The 23,639-nt window shown below is 61.0% G+C and overlaps 1 protein-coding gene across 2 annotated transcripts in view; it reads left to right on the top strand.

Moving 5' to 3' along the window:
* VAV2 (vav guanine nucleotide exchange factor 2) overlaps window positions 1-23,639 on the top strand; it is a 170,666-nt gene that overhangs the window by 137,577 nt on the left and 9,450 nt on the right. For both annotated transcript variants that reach the window (XM_088019240.1, XM_028093393.2), the window contains exons 9-23: window positions 3,722-3,821; window positions 4,740-4,835; window positions 5,501-5,569; window positions 7,296-7,382; window positions 9,108-9,193; window positions 9,883-10,015; window positions 12,210-12,319; window positions 13,280-13,381; window positions 13,827-13,915; window positions 16,400-16,416; window positions 17,184-17,205; window positions 18,136-18,263; window positions 19,528-19,602; window positions 20,797-20,849; window positions 22,113-22,229. In XM_088019240.1, the coding sequence (XP_087875366.1) occupies window positions 3,722-3,821; window positions 4,740-4,835; window positions 5,501-5,569; window positions 7,296-7,382; window positions 9,108-9,193; window positions 9,883-10,015; window positions 12,210-12,319; window positions 13,280-13,381; window positions 13,827-13,915; window positions 16,400-16,416; window positions 17,184-17,205; window positions 18,136-18,263; window positions 19,528-19,602; window positions 20,797-20,849; window positions 22,113-22,229 (1,284 nt within the window). The remainder of the gene's footprint in view (window positions 1-3,721; window positions 3,822-4,739; window positions 4,836-5,500; window positions 5,570-7,295; window positions 7,383-9,107; window positions 9,194-9,882; window positions 10,016-12,209; window positions 12,320-13,279; window positions 13,382-13,826; window positions 13,916-16,399; window positions 16,417-17,183; window positions 17,206-18,135; window positions 18,264-19,527; window positions 19,603-20,796; window positions 20,850-22,112; window positions 22,230-23,639) is intronic.

The raw sequence follows: 23,639 nt of genomic DNA, 5'->3' as shown, positions 1-23,639 counted from the left end.
GTCGTCCGTGCATACCCGGCAGCACCCCCTGTGTCCGGGCCCCGGGCACTGTGAGAGTTTGGAGTTCTGTGACGGGACGGAGTGATGCAGTCAGGAGATGGGCAGGTCGTGCCCCCCCCATAGGTGCACGTATGCCCCCCTGTAGTGGGATCCGAGTTGCGTGTTCAGGAAGTTACACGACATAGTCATACAGACACACACCGCGCTTGCATCAAATACCTGCCCGCTTGTGAGGGAGGGACCCAGAGGCCGATGCCACGCATTCGGAGGACGGAACGAGGTGCCCTGGTGTGCCGAGCTGGTGGGGAAGGCAGGACAAATGGGGCGGGAACACCGGACACGCGCCACCGGGGCGTCTTCAACACGGCAGAGAGCTCCACCCCAGCGGTCTCCCACACGCGGGCAGTGAGCCAGGGCCCAGGACACCGCCCCAGCGCCTTGCCTGGGGCCCCGGTGGCCGAGGCGGCCTGTTTTTGCAGGTGCCCCACTGAGACCTCGATCTGTGAATGAAGTCCCGTATGTGTTGCTTTACTTCGAAAAGTTGGATAAGTTTCCTCAATAGCACACGATGTTTGTGGCTGGAATTGAGGCCTACCAGCTCTCACTTCCTTAGCTGACTTCCCTCCATAGGCCAAGAAGGGACCGTGTGTGGCCCCTGCCGCCTGGCCCGTGACAGGGCCCAGAGTGTGTGCCGTGGACGGCAGGGAGAGGCCTGACGGTCCTGACCAGAAACATACCCCCTCTCTGTTTTGGGGCCGAAATCCAGGTGTGGGCAGGGCGGCGCGCCCTCCGGAGGCTCTAGGGAAGGAGGCTTCCTGCTTCTGCCAGGTGCTGGTGGCCCCCAGTGTCCCTTGGCTTGTGTGGCCCCTCTCCAGTCTCTGCTCGGCCCTCATGCAGCTCCTCTCCCATCTCAGGCCGCCCATGGGGTCGGCGGGAGTGAATGAGGGCTCAGCCCCGGGGTGGCCTGGGTCTCCAGCATGTGGGCCCGGAAGACTGGTCTGGGGGCCCCACAGATGCACTTAGGGGTCTGGCCTTGCTGCTCCCTTGCTGGGTGACCTTAGAAGTCATGTCACCTCTCAGAACCTCAGGGGCACTGTCCTGAAAGTTGTGTTTTGTGAGGACAGGCTGAGCTCAGGTGCAAGTGTGTCCCATGGCCCCACATCTTTCTGTCCTTCAGGCTTGGCTCTCCTCCCCGAAGGGGCCTCCTGCCTGCTGGGAATGGCTGTGTCTGCACTGCCCGTGTTCAGGCAGGCGGGGTGGGGTCTTGGCTGCTCACAGCCACGTGTCAGGCCTCTGAGCAGGCCAGGCCTCCAGGCTGGTTGCTGGGATGCAGGGTCAGATGAGACCCATCCCTGGAGCTTAGAGCAGATGGAGAGGGGGGTGGCCCGCTGCTGCCTTGCACTGGGCTTTGGACGGGCCTGTGCCCAGAGGCTCCCCACCTGGCTCCTTGCTTTTCTGTCTCTCCCCACTAAACCCGGGGACAAGGTTGGGAGGGGAAAGGAGGCAGGGCTAAAAATGATGGGGCAGGGTTTTGAGGGATGAATAGAAGTTTGCTGGCCAGAGAAGGTTGCAAGTGCAGTGTGGGGCTCCAGGGTGTGCTGTGAGGAAGGCAGGATTGGGACCCACTCTCCATATACCCTGTCTGCCCGAAACCTTGGGCCGAGATGAGCCAGGGTGTGCTGAAGGGAAGGGGGGACCCCGAAGGCTGGCTTGGCGTGCTCCAGAGCTGCGGGCCCTAGGTGCTTAGGAGAAGCGCTCTCGCTGGTCACGTGGACTTCCGTGGGAGCGACTGGGCCATCACCAGGAGGTCTGCTCATTCAAAACAACTTGACAGGAACCTTGGAGTCTCCAGTACCCCAGGTGCTCCCGGAGATGATGAGATTTAATCAGTTTTTATACTAAAAATTTCAATTTAATAACAGACTCATTTAAGTGGAAACTGGGGCTCAGGTTCTCATGCAAAGTGGTGCCTGGTTGGAGTGTGGCGGGGCGCAGCCGTGGCGTCTTCTACTTGACAGTGGTGGGGAAGGTGGGCTTCTGTGTGAGGCCAGGAACCGGATCCGCCTCTCGCTGGAGTCCTAGAATCTCAGCCTCTCGATGCTGGAAGCTTCCCTGCAGGCTGGCACCGGCGAAAAGCCTCCGGGCGGCTGGAGAGTGCGGCAGCAGCTCGGCCAGGCGTGCAGGCTGGGGAGGCTCCGAGCACACACAGGCCCAGCGCAGCTTGGGTGCTGCGCGGGAGCCAGGAGATGCTTCACGATGTGTCGTCTGTGCCCGCCTCGGGGCCACTCTGAAGTCACAGGCTCGCTGGGTTGAAAACATGCTCGGAACATGCTGTTTTATTGCTCCAGAGTTGGGAGGAATGTGGGTGTTGTCTGTCCCCAACGCCCCCGGGCCCTACAGCGGGAGCCGGGAGAGTACGCCAGGCCAGGATGCTTCTTAAGAGCCTGCCTCCTCGGAAGCCCAGCCAGCGCCAGGCCCAGCCACCTGCCCCTCGCTCCTCGCCCCTCGCCAGGTGCCCGTGGGGAAGCAGTGTCCACGGAGGACAGAGATGTGGCCCTGAGCCCATCTGGACTCATCCCAGAGGCTGTCCCCAGCTCCCAGAGCTGGGCCAGGAGGGGCCTCCAGACGTTTGCTGTCCTGCAGTCCTGCAGGGTGTCACTGGAGGCCTTGGACAGGGCCCGGCCTCCCGAAGAAGCTGCGTTGGAGGCCAGGCCCTCACCTGTTCTCGGCTGGTGACTCTTAGCAAGCTCCCTGGGGCCTCAGGTTCCTGCCTGAAGAATGGGGCTCATTGCCCCTCCCTTTGTAAGTGGGTGAAGGGCTCATGTTGGTGTGCGTGAAGCACTGGGCAGGGGTGGCTCCCAGCGGCGCTGGCTGTGGCCGTCATGCTTGTTGTCACCTTGGTCCTCCTGGGGCCGACTCCATAGTCGCGGGATGAGGTTTTCAAAGATGAAGTGTCAGGCTCGTGACCCAAGGCCTGGGGAGCGCTGGGCTCCTGGTGCCAGGGGCTCGGTCTGCGAAGTCTGTGGTGGGGTTTGGCCGTGGTGTTAGAGGGTGTCGGGAAGGAGAGCGTGGCCTGAGGCTGCTCCCAGCACCCCCCCGGCCCCCGTGGCCACGTCCATCCCTCGGGTGTGCAGCATTCGGGGCTGACGTCACCCTGCCCCGAGAGAGGAGCTGCCTGGGATCCAGGCAGAGAACGTCAGTGTCATGTAGAAGCAACAAGGGCTGACCCCGGGGTCCCTACGCCCTGAAACGTCAGCACGGGGTCCACCACGCCAGGCAAGCGCAGAGAGCCAGGATGGGCCTCAGTGCTCAGGGCCTGCAGGCGGGAGTCAGAGCCTTCCTGGGGTCCCCCAGCCCTGGGGAGGCGGGGGCCTCTCTCCTGGCCAGCTTTGGCCTTTCCAAGGGGCAGGATGGAGGTGGCAGTGAGAACCTCATTCCAAACCTGGTCCTGACCTGAAAGAGAACCATAGAAGGGGGACCTCCTTGGGTTTGGGGTTTGGGGAGAGTGGGGAAGCCCCTCTCCTGGCCTGTCAGTATTTTGGGAGGGGAGAAGGCAGCCACACGGAAAGAACAGAACCACGAGGCCGGTTAACGAGTGAGGAGCTCTCACGGGGAGAGACCTGTTTGCTGTGCGCTTGCCGTGCCCTCCGTGGGGAACTGGAGCGCGGCCCCTGGAGCCGCAGTGTCTCATAAGCTGTGTGCGCGTGCGCTCGCTGTCCAGGCTCCTGATCTACGGGGAATACTGCAGCCACATGGAGCATGCCCAGAACACGCTGAACCAGCTCCTCGCCAGCCGGGAAGACTTCAGACAGAAGGTCGAGGTAATGGGGGCTTCCCTCCTGGTCCCCCGTTCACCGGCCCCTTGCTTGTCCATTTTGTGGGAAGGTGGACACCAGGGTAGTGATGGGATGGTTTTTGTAGATGTTTTTCTCGATGATTTTTTCCCCCCTTGGGGGGAAACAGGTGCAGGTCACTGTCCCAGGCCCGAGTCCCTTGGGTGCATCTGACCCCTGGGCCAGATCCGGCTCAGCAAGGGGCTATGACTGACCCCTGACCCTGGCCTACACAGACCCCGTGGGGACCCCAGATGATGGACATTTGCTGGGAGCCAAGGAGCCTCCCTCCCGTCACTATCCCCACCCCTCGCTTAGGGCCAATCTCCGGCACTTGTCCAGTTGCCCATGTGGGCCCCTCTCCAGGGCCCCTTCCTCATCCCCCTTGTCAGGGGCAACTGAGCTGCTCCCTGAGGCTGGGATTCCTGTGTTGTATTTGGCCAGTCGAACCCTTTCCAGAGTGAATCCTGGTGCAGGGCCCTCTGTTCTAGCAATGCTGGGAGGCATGTCTCCTGGAGATGCACGATGCCCCTCTGTGTCTGGGAAATGTCCTGAGGGTGGCCCTGCCTTGGTATGAGCAGGCTTCCCTGAGGGTCTCTAGGCAGGCCAGGGCTGGCTCCGAATCCCAGAGCCCTCGGGTGCCCACTGCAGACTCCTGAGACTACAAAGCGGCAGCAGGATGCTGCTGGGAAGCCCACCCCTTGCACACAGCTGGTTTGGCAAGGGTCAAGTGTGGGAGACACTGCCCATTTGGTGAGCCGGGCCACGGAAGGACCGGACACCTGGGCCCCAGTTCAGAGCTGAGGTCTGCCCACCCCCACCACTGCCCTTGTTGCGGGATGGGAGTGTTGGGGCCCAGCAGCCCTGGCGAGGGTCTCCATCCCCTTCTGCTTGCCTGTTGCCCAGGAATGCACGCTGAAGGTCCAGGACGGGAAGTTTAAGCTTCAAGACCTGCTCGTGGTCCCCATGCAGAGAGTGCTCAAATACCACCTCCTCCTGAAGGTGAGGCCATGCGTGTGCCCGCTGGCTGCCACGGGAGAGCGGGATGGAGGCCCAGCCGCCTCCAGGGGTGTGGGCGGGGCCCAGATGGCCCGCCGTGAGAGACAGGCCAGCAAATCTGTTCTCACAGCCTGTGTGGTGCGTATCAGGAATGTTTATCACAGAAAACAGACAAAGGGAATTTGGGATTGAAATCCGTAAGAGCCAAAAACCTGAGAGACAGAAACGTGTCCCCAGACCAGGAGTAAGAGTAGCCTGGAGTGGGTCACTTAACCCAATCTCTAAGCTTCCTGGTAGGCATGGTAGAAGTGGAAGTAGGAAGTCCTTCTGGACAGACAGACCTGGGGGAGACAGTGGTTTCTGTGTGGCGTGAGGCTCTTCGGTGAATCTGCCTGTCACCTGTTAGCCCGGAGCCTTGCTTCATGCTGCTTTGAAGTGCTTCCTATTACCCAGCAGGTTCGGGGACACTCCATCTCGAAGCAGTGTGTCCCCTGGGCGAGGGCTTGCTGTCTGTGCTGGGTTGGTCAGCTGAGCCAGAGCCTGGCCCAGTGGTCGGGGACTTGGTCCTGACGGTCTGGCTCTGGGCCCACACCCTGTGCCTGGTGGGGGCAAGGATGGAGGCCCGCATCCCCACATGGTGACCCGGGACTCCTCTCTCGCACGTGCAGGAACTTCTGAGCCATTCCACCGATCGGCCCGAGAGACAGCAGCTCAAAGAAGCGCTAGAAGCCATGCAGGTGGGTGGGTAAACTGAGGCAGGGGAGGGGCTGAGCCAGTGTGGGGCCTCACATATCAAGTCTGCATGCTTTGACCGGAATTGGGCTCACCAACAAGCCTTGTTCTGTGACCGGAGATGCAGCTTTTCCTGGGAAGACAACAGGCCGAGCAAGGGTGGGGTGGTGGGTGGGAGCCACCCCAGGGCAGAGAAGGTGGGTGGAGGGGGCTTTAGGCACTTGCCCCAAGCGTCCAGAATCCCTAACCTGGCCTGACCCATGGCGACTTCCCTGGGTCTCCCTTCCTCCTGCTTTCCCAACCGTCCACCAGGGCTCTTGCCAGGTCCCAGGCGCTGGATTCAGTCTGGGCCATCTGGACCCATACTGCCCACTGCGCAGGCCTACGGCTTTTGCTTCTGAAATGTCCTCCCCACTCAGCCATGCTGCCTCCTCTCCCCTTCCCTATGTCCATTGGAAGCCCACAGTGCAGGTAAGTCCCTGGAAGGAGAGCTCAGCTCGTGCCCTCCCCTTGCTCTAAAGCCTTCTGTGGCTCCCCACTGCCCCCTGAGTCGGGCTCAGGCTCCCCTCCTGGCACACAGATACCCAGATGCCTGGCTTTGCTGCTGTGTTTGCCACTAATACCCTAAATTCCAGGCAAGCTTGGTCACTCCCATGCTCCTGTATGTGCTCCGTCCTTTCCTGTCTCTGCTGGCTCAGGCTGGACCTCCTCCTTGTCACCTGGCTGTGTCTTGCACATCTTTGGTCTTTGCAAGATGACATTTCCCAGGATTGCCCCCACCTTGGGGATGGTTGTGCCAGGGTAATGCCATCACCCCTTTGTGCCCATTGCTCCCTGATCGTGGTCATCTGTGTCCCCAGCCGAGCACAATGCCCAGCACGGGGTAGGTTCCCTCAGCACTGCAGCTGGGCAGGGGGACGACAATGTCCCCAGCACCTCCCAGGGTGAGCGCTAACCTCTGTACCCTCTTGGATGAGCTCCTTCCAGAGGGCAGGGGTCCGTCTCCATCTGTGGCTTTGAGCCCATCACCTGGCCCTTGGGTGGTCTGTGCTTGGGGAGCATCGCTGATGAGCCAGGCCCATCCTGGAACATTTCTGCCTCAGATTCTGCCCCACCGGTGGGCTTCGTATAGGAATGGGCAGGAGGTGCTGGAGGGGGAGGCTGGAACTGGCTCCCCACCTCGGCCTGGCTCAGGGATTCCACCCAAGGCAGCTTGTCCTGCTGGGCAGGTCAGTGCCTCCGGCTGGGTTCTCCAGAACAGGGCTTGGGGTCCCCTAGCCCCCTGGCCACTGCCGGCTGCCTGGATTGCAGCGGGCACTGCCCCCTGGTGGCCAGCAGGAGGTCAGCAGCGTGTGGCCCTCCAGAGCTAGACTGCAGGGTGACCCGGTTCTGCCCGACTCTGCAGGAGTGGAGACCCTGCCAGGGGCCCAGTTCCTCCGAGCTGAGAAGCAGGGTGGTCAGGTCTAGTTGGCTGTTTTCTTCTAGTCTGAGCTAGAAGGGGGTCGAGTGGCAGGGCAGGGAGAAGCCGTTCCAGGAGGCGGGGGCTGGGGGGTCTCGCCCACTGATGTGAGCCGTTTGGGGTTGGTTTTACGTTCCTGCCTCAGTTTACTCGTGTGTCAGGTGGGGTTTCAAAGGCTGCCCGCTGTGGTGGCTGGTGGCAGGTGCTCTGGAAATGGGGATGGGGATGGGGGTCGGCCTGCTGACCTCTCCCCCGCCTTCCGTTGTTTTTAGGACTTAGCGATGTACATAAACGAAGTTAAACGTGACAAGGAGACCCTGAAGAAAATCAGTGAATTTCAGAGTTCTATAGAAAACTTGGTAAGTGTGGCTGATTCTCTACAGAGTGGAGATGAATTAGGATCATACATACGTGTTTCAAAAATTACTTGCACAATCTCGGTATTAAGTAAGCAGGCGGGTAAACCTACTCTCTCCGTCTGGATCAGGGAAGCAGGTGCAGCTGTGTACAGAGGTGGCCTGCTCGCCGAGGGGCAGGGTCTGAGGGAGGAATGGTATTGACCCCCCTCCCTCCCTCCCTGGCCTGGACCGAGGACAGAAGGGCTGTGGCTCCCAGGGCGGGGAGGCAGCCTCCCAAGGCTCCTCACCCACCTGCAGCTCCGCTCTCCCCGGGAGGGTCAGTGGGGAGAGGGTTTGGCCGCTCTGTCTGGGAGCGGCCCTCGGCTTCTCCCCTCCCCTCCCTCCATTAGGCAGGGCTGACGCCTCACAGGACCCTCTCCCCAGCCTGGTTCATCAGAGGCTCAGCCTTGGGGTGTTGGGTGAGCCACTGTGTCCTGCCGGGAAGAGATGGGCCGTCCCAGAAAGCAGGCGCTTCCTTGTCTGCCAGCCTGTAGCAAGTTCTCAAAGATCTGCTGAGTATTTCAACCATGCTGTCTGTACCCCAACACTGTTGACATCTGGAGCCGGGCCATTCTTTGTTGTGGGGTCTGTGCTGGACGTTGTAGGGTGTTGAGCATCCCTGTCTGTGCACCCCACCCTCGGGGGGGTCCCAGACATCCCCTGAGTACAGGGTTTCCCTGGCTGAGCCCTACTGGGTTAGCCCCAGATACTTTTAGTGCCTGGCGGGGTCTGGGGCTGTCTGTCTCCCCCTGTGATCCTTGATGCTTTCTAAGGGCTCTGTGATGCAAGTTTTGGGGTTCTTTAAGTTTTCAGATATGAATCATCGTGTTCCTTAAATAACAAAAAGAACACAGTGGTGGCGAGCAGGTGTGGACTCGTCCTGGGGACAGGGCGCATGCTCAGCCTGGGGGTCTCTGCCGAGCCCAGCAGCAGCAGGCGGAGGAAATGTGGGGTGCGGAGGCAGGCTGCCGAGCAGGGTGCTCACTCCACCGTGTGTGACACTGGAGCTGTGCTGCTCTTAGCCTTGGACCGGCGGCTCCTGCAAAATTCGGAAAACTCAGAAAGCTGCCGAGAACCGTCGTCATGGCGCCACGGGTCCAGCCCCATTAACGTGCTGGAACATTCCCTCCTGTCCGGGTGGACCGTTTCTTTGCAAACCATGCAGGGAACGCGCCTTCTATGAATCAGAGCAGAGGGGAGAGACAAGCCAATCTGAAATCGCAGCAGACCAGAGAGGGATCAGACTCGAAGCCTCTTCCTGTGGAGGACGCCCCTCTGGAGGCCACCTCACCCCGCCCGCCCTCCATCTCATAGGCCCTGTTTGTTCTCTTCAGCTTGGTTTCCCAGGGTTAGGCGTCCGGCCCTTCCTATCAGGGCCCGGCTCTGGGCTCCACACAACGGTGGCCTGTTGCCATGACCCACGCCATCAATCGCCTCTTGTTCCCGTAGCGCTGAAGGGAGTGCTCAGTGGGGCTGGGGCAGGGCCCATCCCCCCCCATCCTCTCCTATCCCGACCTGTGCCCCAGCCAGCAACCACGGGCTCGCTTCGCCCAGTTCTGCCTTCCATGTCCGCGGGAAGCATGCCCGCTTGGGTGCCAGCCCGCCGCCCTTGCTCTCTGTGTAGGTGTGGGGCAGCTGGGCCCCCCTCTGGCTCTGGGGCTGACCGCCTTGCCCTTTTCTTTCCAGCAAGTGAAACTGGAGGAGTATGGGAGGCCGAAGATCGACGGGGAACTGAAGGTCCGGTCCATAGTCAACCACACCAAGCAAGATAGGTGAGCAGGCAGGTGGCCCCGGGCTGGGTGGCAGCCCCTTGTAGTCGGGCGCCTGCTCCCTAACAGCCTGGAAACAGCTTGCCCACTCAGCCCTGTGTTCTGCTTCACTCACTTCCTTTCTGCTCAGGGACACAGTCCATGCCACGTCAGCCAGTGGCTCCCCTGCCCATGGCACTGGGCTGGGTTAGAGGGCAGCCAGAGGCCCTGGCCTGCGAGCTCCCAGGCTCCCCGGGGCCACATGGGCCCTTGGCCACATGCCTGCGAGGGAGTGCCCAGGCAGGCGACCGGGAAGGCTTCAGATGCATGGCCCCTGCTTGTTCAGAGCTCTCCATGTGCACCTGCTCTGTGCAAGGCCTGGGGCTGTGGCTGGGGCACAGGCCCCCAGAGCCCTGTCCCTCTGGGGCTCCCATCTAGTGGGGGATGGAGCATGGAGGCCTGAGGAGCCCATATGAGCCTTGAGCCCTGGGAGTGGGTAGCCAAGGAGGGCTTCCTGGAGGAGTTGCATGGAGCAGCTGAGACCTGCTTGGGGGTCAGAGTTGTCAGCCGAGCCCCACAGTGGGAGGGGGCCCAGGCTCGGAGAGGGACTAGCCCTGCTGCTGCCCACCCCAGGCACACTCTGGCTGTCCTGGGGCCTCAGAGCACGGGGCACTGGGCGTGCTGACGGCCACCTGGCCACACTGCTGGGCCAGGTACTTGTTCCTGTTCGACAAGGTTGTCATTGTCTGCAAGAGGAGAGGCTACAGCTATGAGCTGAAGGAGGTCATCGAGCTGCTCTTCCACAAGATGACCGATGACCCCATGAACAACAAGGACGTCAAGAAGGTGGGCCCCGGACTGCCTGCTGGTGACGGCGGGGCCTTCTGGGGCTGAGGGAGGAGTGGCGGGGTGGCCTGGGGAGCAGGGTGAGCAGGAATGGAAGTCAGCCCTGACCCCGACTGGGTGGCTCTGCTGTGTGAACGGGGCTTCCCTTCTGTCACCCTCGTGTCACTGTGCTTTCTGTGCGGGGCAGCCCACTCTGTGCCTAGCCCAGCACTTCCCTGGCCCTTTGTCTTTGAATCTTCCCTGGGGGTGGGCGTCATCTGGATCACTGCTCCTGGGTGAGGGGGCTGAAGAGCGGCTCTGAAGAGAGCCAGGTTGTAGGCCATGGCCCCTGATTTCAGCCCGCGTTGCCCCCTACAGTAAGCAGGCCTTCCTCCGGACGGGGGCTCTGGGCAGGCCTGACAATGGCTTGTTAGACACTGACGTGCAGCCAGGGGGCCAAGGCTGCTGGGGGGCGGGGCTGGGGCTGTTGGGGGTGGGACCACAGCTATGGAGGGTGGAGCCACAACTCTGGAGGGTGGAGCCGTGGATGCTGGGGTGTGGCTGCCACCGCCTTCGGTGCAGTCCTGCTTCAGCAGAGGCTACTGCACCCCAGGGCTTGAGCATCTACTGTGTGCATCCCTGGCTAGATTTGGGGGCCAGAGCCAACGTGCTAAAAATCCCAGACTCTGGACTTCAGAGCTTGCAAGGTAGGATGCAGGTTCCACCCCTCAACCCTGCCTGAGGTCTGAAACAACTCCTGAGGCTTGGGGTCAAAGCTGCAGTCCCTCCAACCCCTGGCACCTCTCCTCTGGGAGGCAGAGCCTTGCCCCTGGCAGTGCTGAGTCCTGGACTGTGGTACGGGGCCGGGCCAGGCTTAGTCTCTTAATGACCTGTCTCCCCCTTTCCTCCCCTCTCCTCATGCCTCCTAGTCTCATGGGAAAATGGTAAGCACCTGGGTCCTCCTTTGCTTTCCTCCCCTCGGGGCCCAGCCGGCCCTCCCTGTCTGAGCCTGAGCAGCAGTGGAGACCGCGGGTGGGCCTGAGCAGGGCCAGGCTCCTGGTTGCTGCTTCCTGTGTCCTGCTCCCTGTGCCCTCATCAGGATGGTGGTGTGTATTCATGACCACAGACTGCCGTTACAGAGGGTGGACATGAAGGCCCACCTGCCTGCCCTGGTCCCACCCTCTCCCATTCCCCCGAGGCAAAGGACCACAGGCTGTTTTACAGTGAGCAGGGCTTTGGTGTGTTCTCACGGATTCCTTCACCTTCCTGTCTTCCCTCCCTCCCCTCCTGTCTCCTTCCCTGGCTCCCTTCCTCCTTCCTTTCTTCCTCCATCTTTTCCAACACAAAGGGGCTCAGACTTTCCACACTCTTCTTCCCGGGCCCCTTCGAAAGCCCCTAGAGATGGCGTGGCCTGTCGGTGGTCAAGGCAACTGTGGGCCGGTTCTGCTGCAGGCTCTCCCAGCCCATAGCCTTCTCCAGCCTTTGGTTGGGTTTGTTTCTGTTGTTTTACTTCAGAGCAGTGAGCTTTTTAGCCTCACATTTAGGAACTGAAAGTAGGTGGACCAGGGTGGTGGAAGGGCCCCAGACAGCTCTGAGCACAGGCTCCCTGGGGACCCCGCTCGGTCATAGACACGGCCCTGGCTGAGCCTGCAGAGAGTTCAGTTGAGGGTACACCTTGCAGCAGGAGGGAGAGGGGTCCCACGACATCTTGTTAGAGGGGTGTGTGTACACACGTGCATACATGCACATGCATGTGTATGTGCAGGTGCAGGCATGAGTTACCTGGTACACACGCACATACACACGTGCACATGCAGGCACGAGTACCCGGTACACACAGATGTACACATATGTGCACACGCAGGCACGAGTACCCGGTACACACAGATGTACACATATGTGCACACGCAGGCACGAGTACCCGGTACACACAGATGTACACGCATGCGCACGCAGGCACAAGTACCCGGTACACTCACGTACACACGTGTGCACATGCAGGCACGAGTACTCGGCACATACGTGTGCACACACAGACACAATACCCATTACACATGCACGCACACACGTGTGCACACGCAGGCACGAGTACCTGGCACACACGCATGTATACATGTGTGCACACGCAGGCGCGAGTGCCTGGTATACATGTGCACGTGTGTCCGTGCGCCCCAGGCCAGGCCAGCTGCCAGCCTGTCCCCTTCTCCTCCCACAGTGGTCCTACGGTTTCTATTTAATTCATCTGCAAGGAAAGCAGGGCTTCCAGTTCTTCTGCAAGACCGAAGACATGAAGCGGAAGTGGATGGAGCAGTTCGAGATGGCCATGTGAGCGTGGGGCAAACCGCAGCGTGGGGAACGTGGGAGCCCCAGGGGGAGTTTGTCTGGGACCCCCGCAGGCGGGGCTGATTTCAAATGCCCAGAGACCAAGACAAGCTCTGTCATCCTCAGACCCCAGGCACACCTTGGTAGCACCTTTGCTGCTTTATAATCTGTCTGGGGCCGGTGCCCCTCCCTCTGGGACACCTGTGGCTCCGAGGCTGAGCCTGGCACAGCTGGCCAGGGGAGCAGTGAGGGGCCAGGCGGCTGCGTGCCAGTGACACCTGGTGACCTGGGTCCTCAGCACCTTATGGGCAACTTTGGACTGTCTCTCTTTTGTGAAGGCACGGGGCTCTTTTTCTGTGAAACCTAGAAGGAGCCCCCAATATGTCCAACAGAGAAAGGGGATCACTGGGGTCCCCAGACACACCGGGCCCTGAGGCCAGAGTGGGGTCCTGGAGTCAGGCAGGCCGGGGGCCTCCGGGCAGGAGCGCTCTCCTCCCTGGTAAACACCGTGGGTTCCGCCTCTCACGCCTGGCCCTGCTGGCTTTGTCGCCTCCCGTGCATCGGGCCCTTGCGCCATCTGATTGTGAATGCAGTCCGAGTGAATGCTGGACATGTCCCCCCAAATACTTCCAGGTGCTCATCCTGAGCTAAGCTCATTGTCTCTTTAGATTTTAAATGTCAAGCTTGCATACGGTGAAATCCCTAAGGGTACAGTGGCTGAGTTGTGACAAATCCTGCAACTGCCAGAAACCCTTACCATCCTCCTAGAAGGCTCACCTGCCAGGATGGCACGCTTGTCAGCCCTCACTCAGACCCTTGTTCTGCCCAGGGTGTCGGGGCAGGTCCAGCCTGAGGCCTGGCCTCCTGACCTCCGGCGCAGCCTGCTCCTGAGCCTGGCTGGCCCCTGGGTCGACCCCGCTTTGGTGGAGCTCAGGGAGTCTGGGCCTCTTTCCCTCCGGTCAGGTCCAACATCAAGCCAGACAAAGCCAATGCCAACCACCACAGCTTCCAGATGTACACTTTTGACAAGACCACCAACTGCAAAGCTTGTAGGATGTTCCTCAGGTGAGGATGCTGCCTGCCCCGGCCCCTGCCTGCCCGCCCTCAAGGGAGCCTGGTGCTGCATCTGTCCTGTGTACCCCTCACCCTGACCACACCCCCACCCCCAGGCCAGCCCTGTGCCGGGCCCAGAGGGGCTGGAGAATGTTCTTTCAGTGTCAGACTATCCAGGCCCTCGGGCATTCCGGATTGAGCTGGGAGGGGAGGGGGCCGTCCCTGTGGGTGCCCCGGGCCTGCCATGCGGGGAGGCAGAGCAAGGCCAGGAGAGGTCTGGGAGGAGAGCCAGCACCAGGTGGCACGTGAGGGCGAGGGTCTCAGCAGCCCAGGGCTTCTAGATCACCCAGGGCTGGGTGATCTGTGGGGCAGATGGCGAGGTGGGGCTGGTGGTCTTTGGGCCTTGCCATTGGCTCGGAGTTGTCCTCACTTCCCTTCCCCGCCCCCCTCCATGCAGGGGCACATTTTACCAGGGCTACCTGTGCACCAAGTGTGGTGTCGGGGCGCACAAGGAGTGTCTGGAAGTGACGCCTCCCTGCAAGATCAGTGAGTACCGACCCCCGTTCCGCCCGCAACACACAAGCCTCCAGGGCTGCCCCTCGGGGCCCCGTGACCCACCCTGAGCTAAGGGTCCTGTGGCTCACAGCTGCCCCGGTACTTCCTTCCTGGCCCAGCCGCCTTCCTGTATTCTCCTTTCCCACCATCGAGACCCCACGGAGCAGGGATCCGATGAAAAAAACCAGGGCTCAAAGAGGGGAGGACACCCGCCCCGGGTCACACAGCACCCAGAGGCCCTGCCTCCTCGCCAAAGCGCTCCCTCCTCACTAGGGGGGCTCCCGTGCTTCTCTCTGCCTCTTTGTACCCCCATCCCATTCCGGTGGTGAACTTGCAGAACCTCCACCCCAAAATGGGCACAGAACCTTCTTGGCAGTTGCGTGGACGTTTCTGATCACAGAGAAACGCTGGTTGTGACTGTTCCCTTCCCCTGGTTCTCCTGCACTCAGACAGGTCTGGCCTTCCTGAGCCACGCCTTTAGCCACGTTAGCGTGCCCACATGTGCACACATGCACGCATGCACACGCTCACGGCACCTACAGGACTCCCATGCTCTTCGTGCCCGCGTGTCGGGGGGGAAGCCGAGGCTCAGGAGGGGAGGGGACCCGACCCCCCCGGCTGACATCTGGGCTGCCCAGGCTCCTCTGGCAGATGCGTTTGGGGGAGTACCCCACCTGCAACAGCTGGACGGGCAGCCAGAAAGCCCGAGACGGTTCTGAAGGCTTCGGAACCGCCACAGGCAGGGCTGGCTGAGCACTGGATCGGGTGGGGATGCTGTAGCATGAGCCTGGCAGTGGGGGTACCTGCTGAGGGTCGGCTCTGCCCCCTGCACTACACGTGGGTGCCCCCAATCCTCCCACATCCCCCTGGGACGGTCCGTTGCCCTGCATCCACACTCGGGGAAGCTGCGCTCAGAGACGGGGTTAGCTCACTCCGGATAGCTGGAAAACCGTATCAGGCCTGCTTGTCACCCTGAGCCACCACCAGCAGAATAGAAAATTTTGTCTGTTCTTCGTTTACTGTGACTGCTGGCCCGGCGCCCTGACTGCGAGGAGGGTCCGACAGGTCAGGCAGACCCCCTCCTCCGGCCAGAGCCCATGGGCACAAACGCGGCTTTTCAGCTTTGCCCAATGATACCGCCCTCTGGTGGCCGTGTTCTGTCATACGGGTGACGGGACAGTTCACGTCTTTAGGCTTTTTTTTTTTTCTCTGATCCTCAAAGTAACATAATTACCAAAAATCTGGGGACAAAAAGAGAAGAAATGGAATACAGAAGAAAGTAAATATCACCCCTGAAATTATAAAGAAATAACCAAAGGTGATGTTTGATATATTTCCTTTCAAGTTTTCTATTTTAGAATGAATTTTTCTGGGTTTTCAGTCTCCTGATTATTAAAAATACTCATTTCCCATAGAGAACTGGGGAAGCGTAGAGAAGAGTAAGGGAGCAGATCATCCACACGATCCCGCCAGACAGACACAACCACCATTCACCGATGCGCCCTGTTCCCTCCGCCGCACACGCCCATCCCCCCGCCCAGTCTCTTCTCATGTTTGCATGCTTTCCATTGTGCCTACACCTGGGGTCTCACCAGACGGGCAATTTCGTGTCTTCCATAAGCTGAAGTTATCCTGGGCATCCACCCCATGTCATTGAGAGCCCATGTTGGGCACCTGGTTTTATTCCGGAGAGTCCCACACTGGTCTGGCGCTCTTGCCGTTTGTGCTAGGCTTGGGCTCTGGGCAGTGCCTGTGACCTGCAACGAGGCAGCTTGAACTGTGTGTTGCCGCCGGGGCCAGGATGGCCCAGAACGGCACTGCCTCCCCCCAAAGAGCCTCTCCCCGGGGAAGCCTTGCTGCTTCTCCTCCCTACCTGGTACCCACCGGGCCCATCGCCTCTGTTCCATAGGGGCTGTTGGTGACTGTCCAAAGCGGTGTGCCACCGTGAGTGTCACGTGGTGTTAAGGTCACATTAGCCACGCACGTTAGCCATTGTGGTCCTTGCTTCGCCCGGTGGGGGAGTGACGGCCCCGCTTGTCGGATGGCCGGGGCCCAGCCGGGCACTGCTTCCTCCCCTGGGGGCACCCTGAGGCAGGCAGGGAGAACCTTTGGGACGTCTGACAAGCGGAGGTGCCCTGTGTCTGGGAGTGAGTGCGTGGGCGGATGGGTGGTGTGCGTCCTGACAGCCTCTTGTCACCTGCCCGTGGCAGGCATCCCTAATCAGGCGTGGAAGCTTTGCCTTTGAGCTCGTGTTCCGCCCGGGGATCTCGGGCAGCTGCTACCATCGGAGCGGAGTCGGTCCAGGCGGGAAACCTGTTTGCCAGTCTGTGTTCCCCGGGGACCCCCGACTGCCAGAGCTCCAAGGGTGCCGGTGGAAGTAAACGAGGGTCACTCGTGGTCGCTGGCTGTGCTCGCGTGGGTGGGAGCCCACTCCCCAGGGGCTTGCTGCTGACAACTCACATGCTTCCTTTTCAGGTTCTCCCGCAGACCTGGTGAGTCCTCCGAACTGTTCCCTTCCTGCCACTCTGCACCGCACGCAGCCCTGTGTCCCCGAGCCAGAAACCCCTGTTGTTCCTGATCTCACCGCTCCTGGGCTGGCACACAGGCCCCTGGGGCCTTCAGTTTCCTTCGTGGGCCTCAGGAGAGATGGGTCCCTGTGCACAGGAGGTCCTAACAGGGCTCCGCTTGCCCTGTGGCTTGCGGGTGCCCAGCTCTGTGACAGGCATCCACCCACTGGCCCCCCCATCCTGATGGGGCTTAGAGCCCTCTGTGCCGCTGACTTAGGGCAGACGTCCCCACCGTGGGGTCTTGTCAAATTAACCAGCACTTACAGGGTGCTCGCCAGGCCTTGTGTGTGGTACAGAAATGCCCTCCTGGAGGAGGGAAGAGCTATAGCATTCGATTGCATGCAGCAAGACACGTCCCCGACAGAGATGACAAGCCTCAGGCTCAGAGCAGGGAGGCCCCCAGGGCTGGTGTGGTCAGGGCAGCCTTCCTGGAAGAGGTAGGAGTTACTGGTGAGAGGTGGATATCCCGGGGCCGTGGAGGGGCACCGAGGTGGAGGGTGTGTAGGTGAGAATAGGGGAGGGCTTGTCACAGAGTGAGGCCATGTCACAGGTGCCTGTGGCACTCTGGGATGTGTCCCTTTCCTCCCCCTGCTTCGTGCCTCGACCCTTCTCTCTAGGGAGGTGGGGGGGCAGGGGGTGTCGACGCCTGGGCAGCCCTCCCTGATCGCTGTGGTCTGTCCTTGCCTTCCCAGGACGCCTCTGGAGCAGGACCGGGTGAGTCTGTGGGACTCGGGCCCTCTCAGCCGCCATCCGGATCCGTGGTCACTCTGGCGGCCAGGCCTGGGCCACCGTGACTGCCCAGCCTCGCCTGGCCTTCTGGGCTCCAGGCTCCCTCCACGGCCACGTCCCCGGGGGTCCACCATAGAGTCTGATGAGGGCCCAGCGTGCAGAGGGTCAGGGTCCTTCCGGGGGGGAGGGCTGCAGCCGGAGCCCCCCTCCATGGGGTGGGCCTCAGAGGGCTGCTGCTGTCACTTTGCCGATCTCCCCATGTCCTCATGCCCCCTGCTTTGTACCATGTGGCAGGAACGTGGCTTTTAAAGGTTGAGGGTGGACAGCGTCATGAGCCGAGCCGTGCAGTCTGAGCTGTGCTGGGCCACCGTGGCCTGATCGTCAGGAAGCAAAACCAGAGCCACGCTGAGGCCCGGGACACCCGTGTCGGGGCCAGGCCTGCAGATGGGCCCATGTGCAGCTGGTGGGGTCAGGGCAGGGCTCGGGCCACAAGTGCCCTGCAGATGCCTGGGGGGCCCAGCCGGGACCCCGTTTCAGGCCCAGAGCTGCCCCAGCCAGCTGTGTGTGGCCTTAGCCAGGCCCTGGGCCTCGATCGCCCCTGGTCCCCTATCTCTGCCTTGAGGGGTACCCCGTGTCCTGCTCCACACACGGACTTTCAGTCACAGATTGGAAAGGGGTCTGGAGGAAAATACGGGAAGTGCCACTTAAAGTAAGCGGCCACTGCCCGTAACAAGCCCCTGAATCTGTTAGTCCCACAGTTTCCTTATGACACTTAACAAGGGGACCTGGGGTCTCATGGGAAGAACTTAGGGTCCCTCACCCAGGAGCCCTGGGGGGCCGAGGTCAGTGGTGGGCGGGCTGCCGGCCAGGACCGAGTCACTGAACGAGGGGCCCCCTCCTGCCCTGTGCCTGCAGGTCCCAAGATGGTGGCCATGCAGAATTACCATGGCAACCCAGCTCCGCCCGGGAAGCCAGTGCTGACCTTCCAGACGGGTGATGTGATCGAGCTGCTGAGAGGCGACCCCGAGTCTCAGTGGTGGGAGGTGGGTCCTGGGGCCCGGAGGGGCAGGTCTGGGGGTCAGGGACCATCCCCGGTGGAGGGAGGCAGGCTGTGAGCAAGACCTAAGTTCTTTCCCAGGCAGGAATTCCAGGGGTCCCCAGCCCTGTGTTCCTCGGGGTGTCTGCTTTCACGGGCCGAGTACGGCATCCCCTCCCGATCCCCTCCCGTGTGCCTCCTGCTGGGGTGCGTCCTGCACACCCTCCCCAAGGCTCTGCCTCGGCCCCGCTGTGCCCACCTCCTGCCTACCTGCCCAGTGCAGGTCAGAACTGCAGTAGAGCAATCAGGCATCGTGCTGGCCCCGGGGGGGTGGGGGGCACTGTGACTGAGAGCCATCACCTTCCCCGAAGGAGCTGCTCTGTGGTGGAGCAGAGACAGACGGGGACACAGTGTCCCGGGATGGTTACGGTTCTGAGCCATGAAACTGCTCTGTGAACAGGCCCACAAAGGCGGAGCCCTCCTGCGCCCACCTGCCCCTGGGCACCCGAGACCCACGGGGGTCAGCGTGGTGCCACGGGAGCTCGGGGCACTCGGCCCAGCCTGGCCGACTGGGGGTGACTGAGACCTGCTTCGAGTGAATGTGAATGTTTGTTATGTTCCCGTGATTGTTAACTGCCATCACTGTTTTGTGATGGTCCTTTGTCACTGCATACTTACTGATGAATTTATTGTGCTAGACCACGCCTTCGCATAACTGGAGATTCGGAAGGTGCAGAAGGGGGTCTGCAGTATAAAGTCTCTGTCCCACTCTGACCCCAGCTGCCCAGTTCCCTGGCCCAGGTGTCCCCAGAGCCATTGGTCCTGGCTGGCCTTGCAGAGAGGCTTTGCCAGTGTGAAAGGGGGAGCCTGAGGAGGGGCGGCCAGGAGGACTTTGGGAGCCCTGGCCCCTGCAGACCCTCCCAGAGTTCTATCAGATGCCCCGGTCCACACGCCCCTTTCGTTTGAGAAGCACCCTGTAGATACAAGGACTGGAGAGCAGCTGGGGGCGGGGCTCTAACCCCAGCTCCCAGCAGGTCTCTCAACTACTTCTCGGGGCCTCAGTGTTCTCATCTGTAAAGTGGGGACGCCACCCACCTTCCTGACCTGCGGTCATGAGGTCAGCTGAGGCTACAGCAGGGAGTGCTGCCGACACGTGTTCTTCTTAGGACCCGCCCTCACCCCGTCCTTAGAATAAGCTGAGCCGCACGGCAGTGCCCACTGTACCCACTCCCACGGGCCCGGCCCGGCCCCTATCGTCTGTCTCCTTCCAGGGTCGGCTGGTGCAAACCAGGAAGTCGGGCTACTTTCCTAGCACATCCGTGAAGCCCTGCCCCGTGGACGGAAGGGTAAGCACTTCCCACAGAAACTTCTGGAGCGCAGTGTCCGGGAGGCTGGGGCTCCTGAGGGCTGTCTCCTCACTCGGGGCATCTGGGCTTGGTCAGCACGTCCTTGCTAAGTAGCCATTGCTGGCCCCGGAGCTGGGGGTTGGGGGGCCGAAGGGCAGGGGGTGCCCTTGGTCTGAAGGGCTCAGCCGGTTGGGCGCTGCATTTCTCGTGGTTTTAGAAACACAAAAATGGGCATTTCTGCAGCAGTCATAATAGACGGAAGACCAAAAATGTCACCTTTCTCCAAATTTTAGGGACTGTGTAAGTCTTCTGGGACTCTTTTACAGCCCCAGGGAGGAGAGGACTCCCCTGAACATTAGAATTCAGAGCGAGACTTTAGGATATTTGGAGAAAGGTCTTTCATCTGAGTAGTACGGAGCAAATCTTTCTCTGTTACAAAAGGCATCAAGCAGTCAGTCATGAATAATGGAATTACATTCGCTCACCCCCTAAAAAAGGCATTTAAAAGTGCTGGAGGGAAATTTCTCCAGAGGGAGCAGGAGGTGGGTCCAGAACACCACGGGAGCCCCGGTGCACCCTCCGGGCCCCACCTGGCCTCTGGCCCCATCTGCCAGCGTCAAGGGGACCGGACAGCGGAGGAGGAAGAGCCTCACTAACTCACTGGGTGGCCCGGGGCAGGTCCCATCCCTGCCCTGGGCCTCAGTTTCCCCATCTACATGGTGAATGAGGTGGAAGGGGTTAGGTAGTCCATGAGGCCTTGCCTGGCCTGTGGCACAGTGAGGGGAGGCCAGGGTGGGGCCTCTGGCTGGTGAGGGGGCGGCGTGGAGTCTCGAGGCTGCTTGGCCAGCGCGTGGCCCGCCATCTGGAGGAGAGGCTGCCGCCGGCCAAAGGACACCTGCCCTTGGGGCCCTGAGCCCATCCGTAGAAAGGAACTCTGGCTGTAGGATGTGCTCCTCTCCCTGCTGGGACATTTCCTGCAGCCTTCGGTCACCTCTCCTTGGGGATATGCGCCCTATCAGTCGGGCGCTGCACATTCAATCAGACCCACCGGGACCTCGCAGTCCAGTGGCTCTGGGGCTAAGTCCACAGATACCGCAGCAGACAGTGCTGGGCCCGAGGGTCAGGTCGCTGATCGCAGGGCCCCTCTGGCCCCACTCGGGACAGGACATTAACCCGAATGTTCTCTCCTGCCAGCCGCCCATCAGCCGGCCACCATCCCGGGAGATCGACTACACCGCCTACCCCTGGTGAGTGGGGCAGTCGCGGTGGCCCCGTGAGCCCGTGAGCAGGCTGGGAGGGGTCCCCCGGCTGCCTCTTGCTTGTGTCTAGGGTGGCTGAGCCCTGCCGGCCGTATGTCTCTGGGAGCCTGGGGGAGTCTCCTCTATCCCCGAGGCGGGTTTTCCCCATCACGAAAACAGGTCATCGGGTTATCATTTGGGAGAACGAAGCCCCACCTTTTTTTTTTAACATGAGCTGCGTCATAGAAAATATAGGAAAGTGGGATATTTAGGCCAAATGTGTAATCACACACGTATGCATGGAGCGACTTGATGAGAACCGTGGCGCTGTTGGGATCAACGAGAGCATGAAGGCGGACGATCCAGGAACAAGTCCCAGAGACAGGTCAGCTCGGGGGGCCAGCTCTTACTGGTCTGCCTGCTGGCCCCCCCAGCCTGCCTCAGAGGGCCTGCCTTGTGGTCGTAGCTCCCTGTGTTCTGCGTCCTGCGGGCGGCTCAGGTGTGGTAAACCCCTACCCCAGCACATCTGGCCTTGAGGTTTTCATCTGGGGGCTCACCCTGTGCCCAGGGGTGCGACGCCCACCCCCCACCCCCCGGGGTCCCGGCCTCTTCCGCCCCTGGGCTTGGCCTTCCCCTCCCAAGCCTGAGATGCCGCAGGTCTGTCCGCCCAGTGCCGTGTTCCTCGCACTCACGTCCAGGGTCGAGGGTGCAGGACTGGCCTGTGATTTTCATTTGAGGGAGTGACAGAGAAGCTCCATTTCCTGCTGTAGGTTCTATCTCAGCTGCACATTATTTACCGCAGTCCCCAGTTGGCCTGGCGGGCGGTACAGGTGCCAAGGGGTTTGTTTGGGAGGGGGCAGTGGGGCTCACCTGGCTGTCTCCAGGGTGGGCTTCGCTTCAGGGAGGCGGCAGTCTGTCAGTCTGTCCAAAACCCGTTAATGGCGATGTCTGCGGGCCCTCGTGCATTGCAATGAAAGTAAAAAGTCCACATGAGTGTTTGTTTATGACTTGCTTTTCCAACAGCGAAAACTTAGAAATTGGTTCTAATGCTCCTGTTGCTCGAGCCCCTCTTGCAGACCAGGTTCTGTAGAAAGCCCCCGGGGGCCAGGCTGGGGTCTGGGGGACTCATTCCTCCCCATGACGATGTCACCTCGCGAGTGCCCCTCCTGCAGGGGCTCAGGTGGCTCATGATGCCCATCAGCGCTGTTGCAGAGGCCTGGGTGTCCTCTGGGCAGTGCCCATGTTAACCTCCGGCTTCGTCCCACCTGCTAGGTTTGCGGGCAACATGGAGAGGCAGCAGACCGACAACCTGCTCAAGTCGCACACCAGCGGGACCTACCTAATCAGGGAGCGGCCGGCCGAGGCGGAGCGCTTTGCCATAAGCATCAAGTACGTGGTGGCCCGGGGAGCAGGGAGACCTCTCCCCCAATGGCACTCTGAACCACGAGCCCGCGTCCCTCGTGGGTGGGGGTGGCCATGGACTTCATTGCCTGAGGCAGGACCCTTTTGAGATGAAAGCCTGTCAGTGGGTCTGCACAGCGTGGGACATGTGTGAAGGCCCTGCCCAAAGACACGGGGTGGGCTTGGTTCCACGTTTTTCAGGTTGCGGGCAAGGGTACTATGGGAGTTAGGGGCTGGCAGCCCTGCTGGTGGGCTTTGGGGAGAATGGGAAAGTCACCCTACTATGGCCTCGCGGCTTCAGCCAGTGGCCTTTGATCTGGTTGTCCTCTGCCCAGAAGCTCTCCTCTCGTGCATCTGCCACCACCCCTTCGAAAGAAGGAGTCTGCCTGGTGGCTGGGCACCATCGGCATAGGATGCCCACTGAACATCTTGGGTCAGGCCCCTGGCAGCCCACGGGCCAGCAGATAGCGGCTGTTGGCTCTGATGACCCCCAAGGTCTGGTCTGGTCAGCTCTCGACTGCCACCCCTCAGGATGGCCTGTGTCTGGGGAAGGCCTCCACTGGTCTGCTGGAGGTCAGAATCCCACAAATGCTTGGAGCATGAAACAAGCCCACTGGCTCTAAAGTACTGGGAGCAAAGGAGACCAGCGTCAGAAGGGACAAATGTCCAGTGCAGGAGCTGGACGTGGCCCGGGTCCCTGGTAAGCAGGGCCTGCTCCCCAGCTGAGGTTCCTGCACATCTGTTGTGGGCCCGGGGAGTATTACGGACAGTGACAGCGGAGTGCAGGCCGAGGGGCAGGTCTGTGGTGCGGGCAGCTGGCCAGCACCAAGCCAGGAAGGGCAGAGACCACACTCCCCTGATGGGAGTTCACACGGCACCTTCTGGGTGCCTGGCCTGCAGGGCTCCCCCGTGGGGCTAAGAGCGGCCCAGGAGCTGGGGGTGGGGTTAGCACCCCCCCCACCCCCGCTGACTTTCAATCCCGGAGAAACCGTGGGTGGTCTACAAAGGCCCCCCCCCCCGCCCAGCCCCAGGAGAGGCCACTGGCTGGATTGGATTATCTGCCAGTTGTTTGTTCCATTAACCAATTTCCAGTTGTTAAACCAACCTTGCATTCCCGGAATATCCCACTGCGTGTGGTGCAGATTCCTTCTTAAATATTTGGTTTATGTAGGCATACACGTGGGGAGAGATTCAGCTTCCTGGTGGTTTGCTGAGGACTTTTGCATCTATAGTCATAACGGTTGTTGGTGTGTTTCCTTCTCTTGGGGTGTCTGTCTGGCTTTGGTACCAGCCGGCGAGGGGCTGGAGTGGTATTTGGGGAGCAGGGGGTATGAGGAGGCTTTTCTGTAAGGTCACATTTGAATAGAGACCCGAGGATGCAAGCCCAGGAGGTGAGGA

This window comes from Eumetopias jubatus, unplaced genomic scaffold, assembly GCF_037043125.1.
Source record: "Eumetopias jubatus isolate StellerSeaLion01/CBP00866 unplaced genomic scaffold, mEumJub1_p1.0 scaffold_15, whole genome shotgun sequence".
NCBI lineage: Eukaryota > Metazoa > Chordata > Mammalia > Carnivora > Otariidae > Eumetopias > Eumetopias jubatus.
Note: the sequence above shows the minus strand (reverse complement) of the source record. Positions and strands in the feature narration are given on the sequence as shown.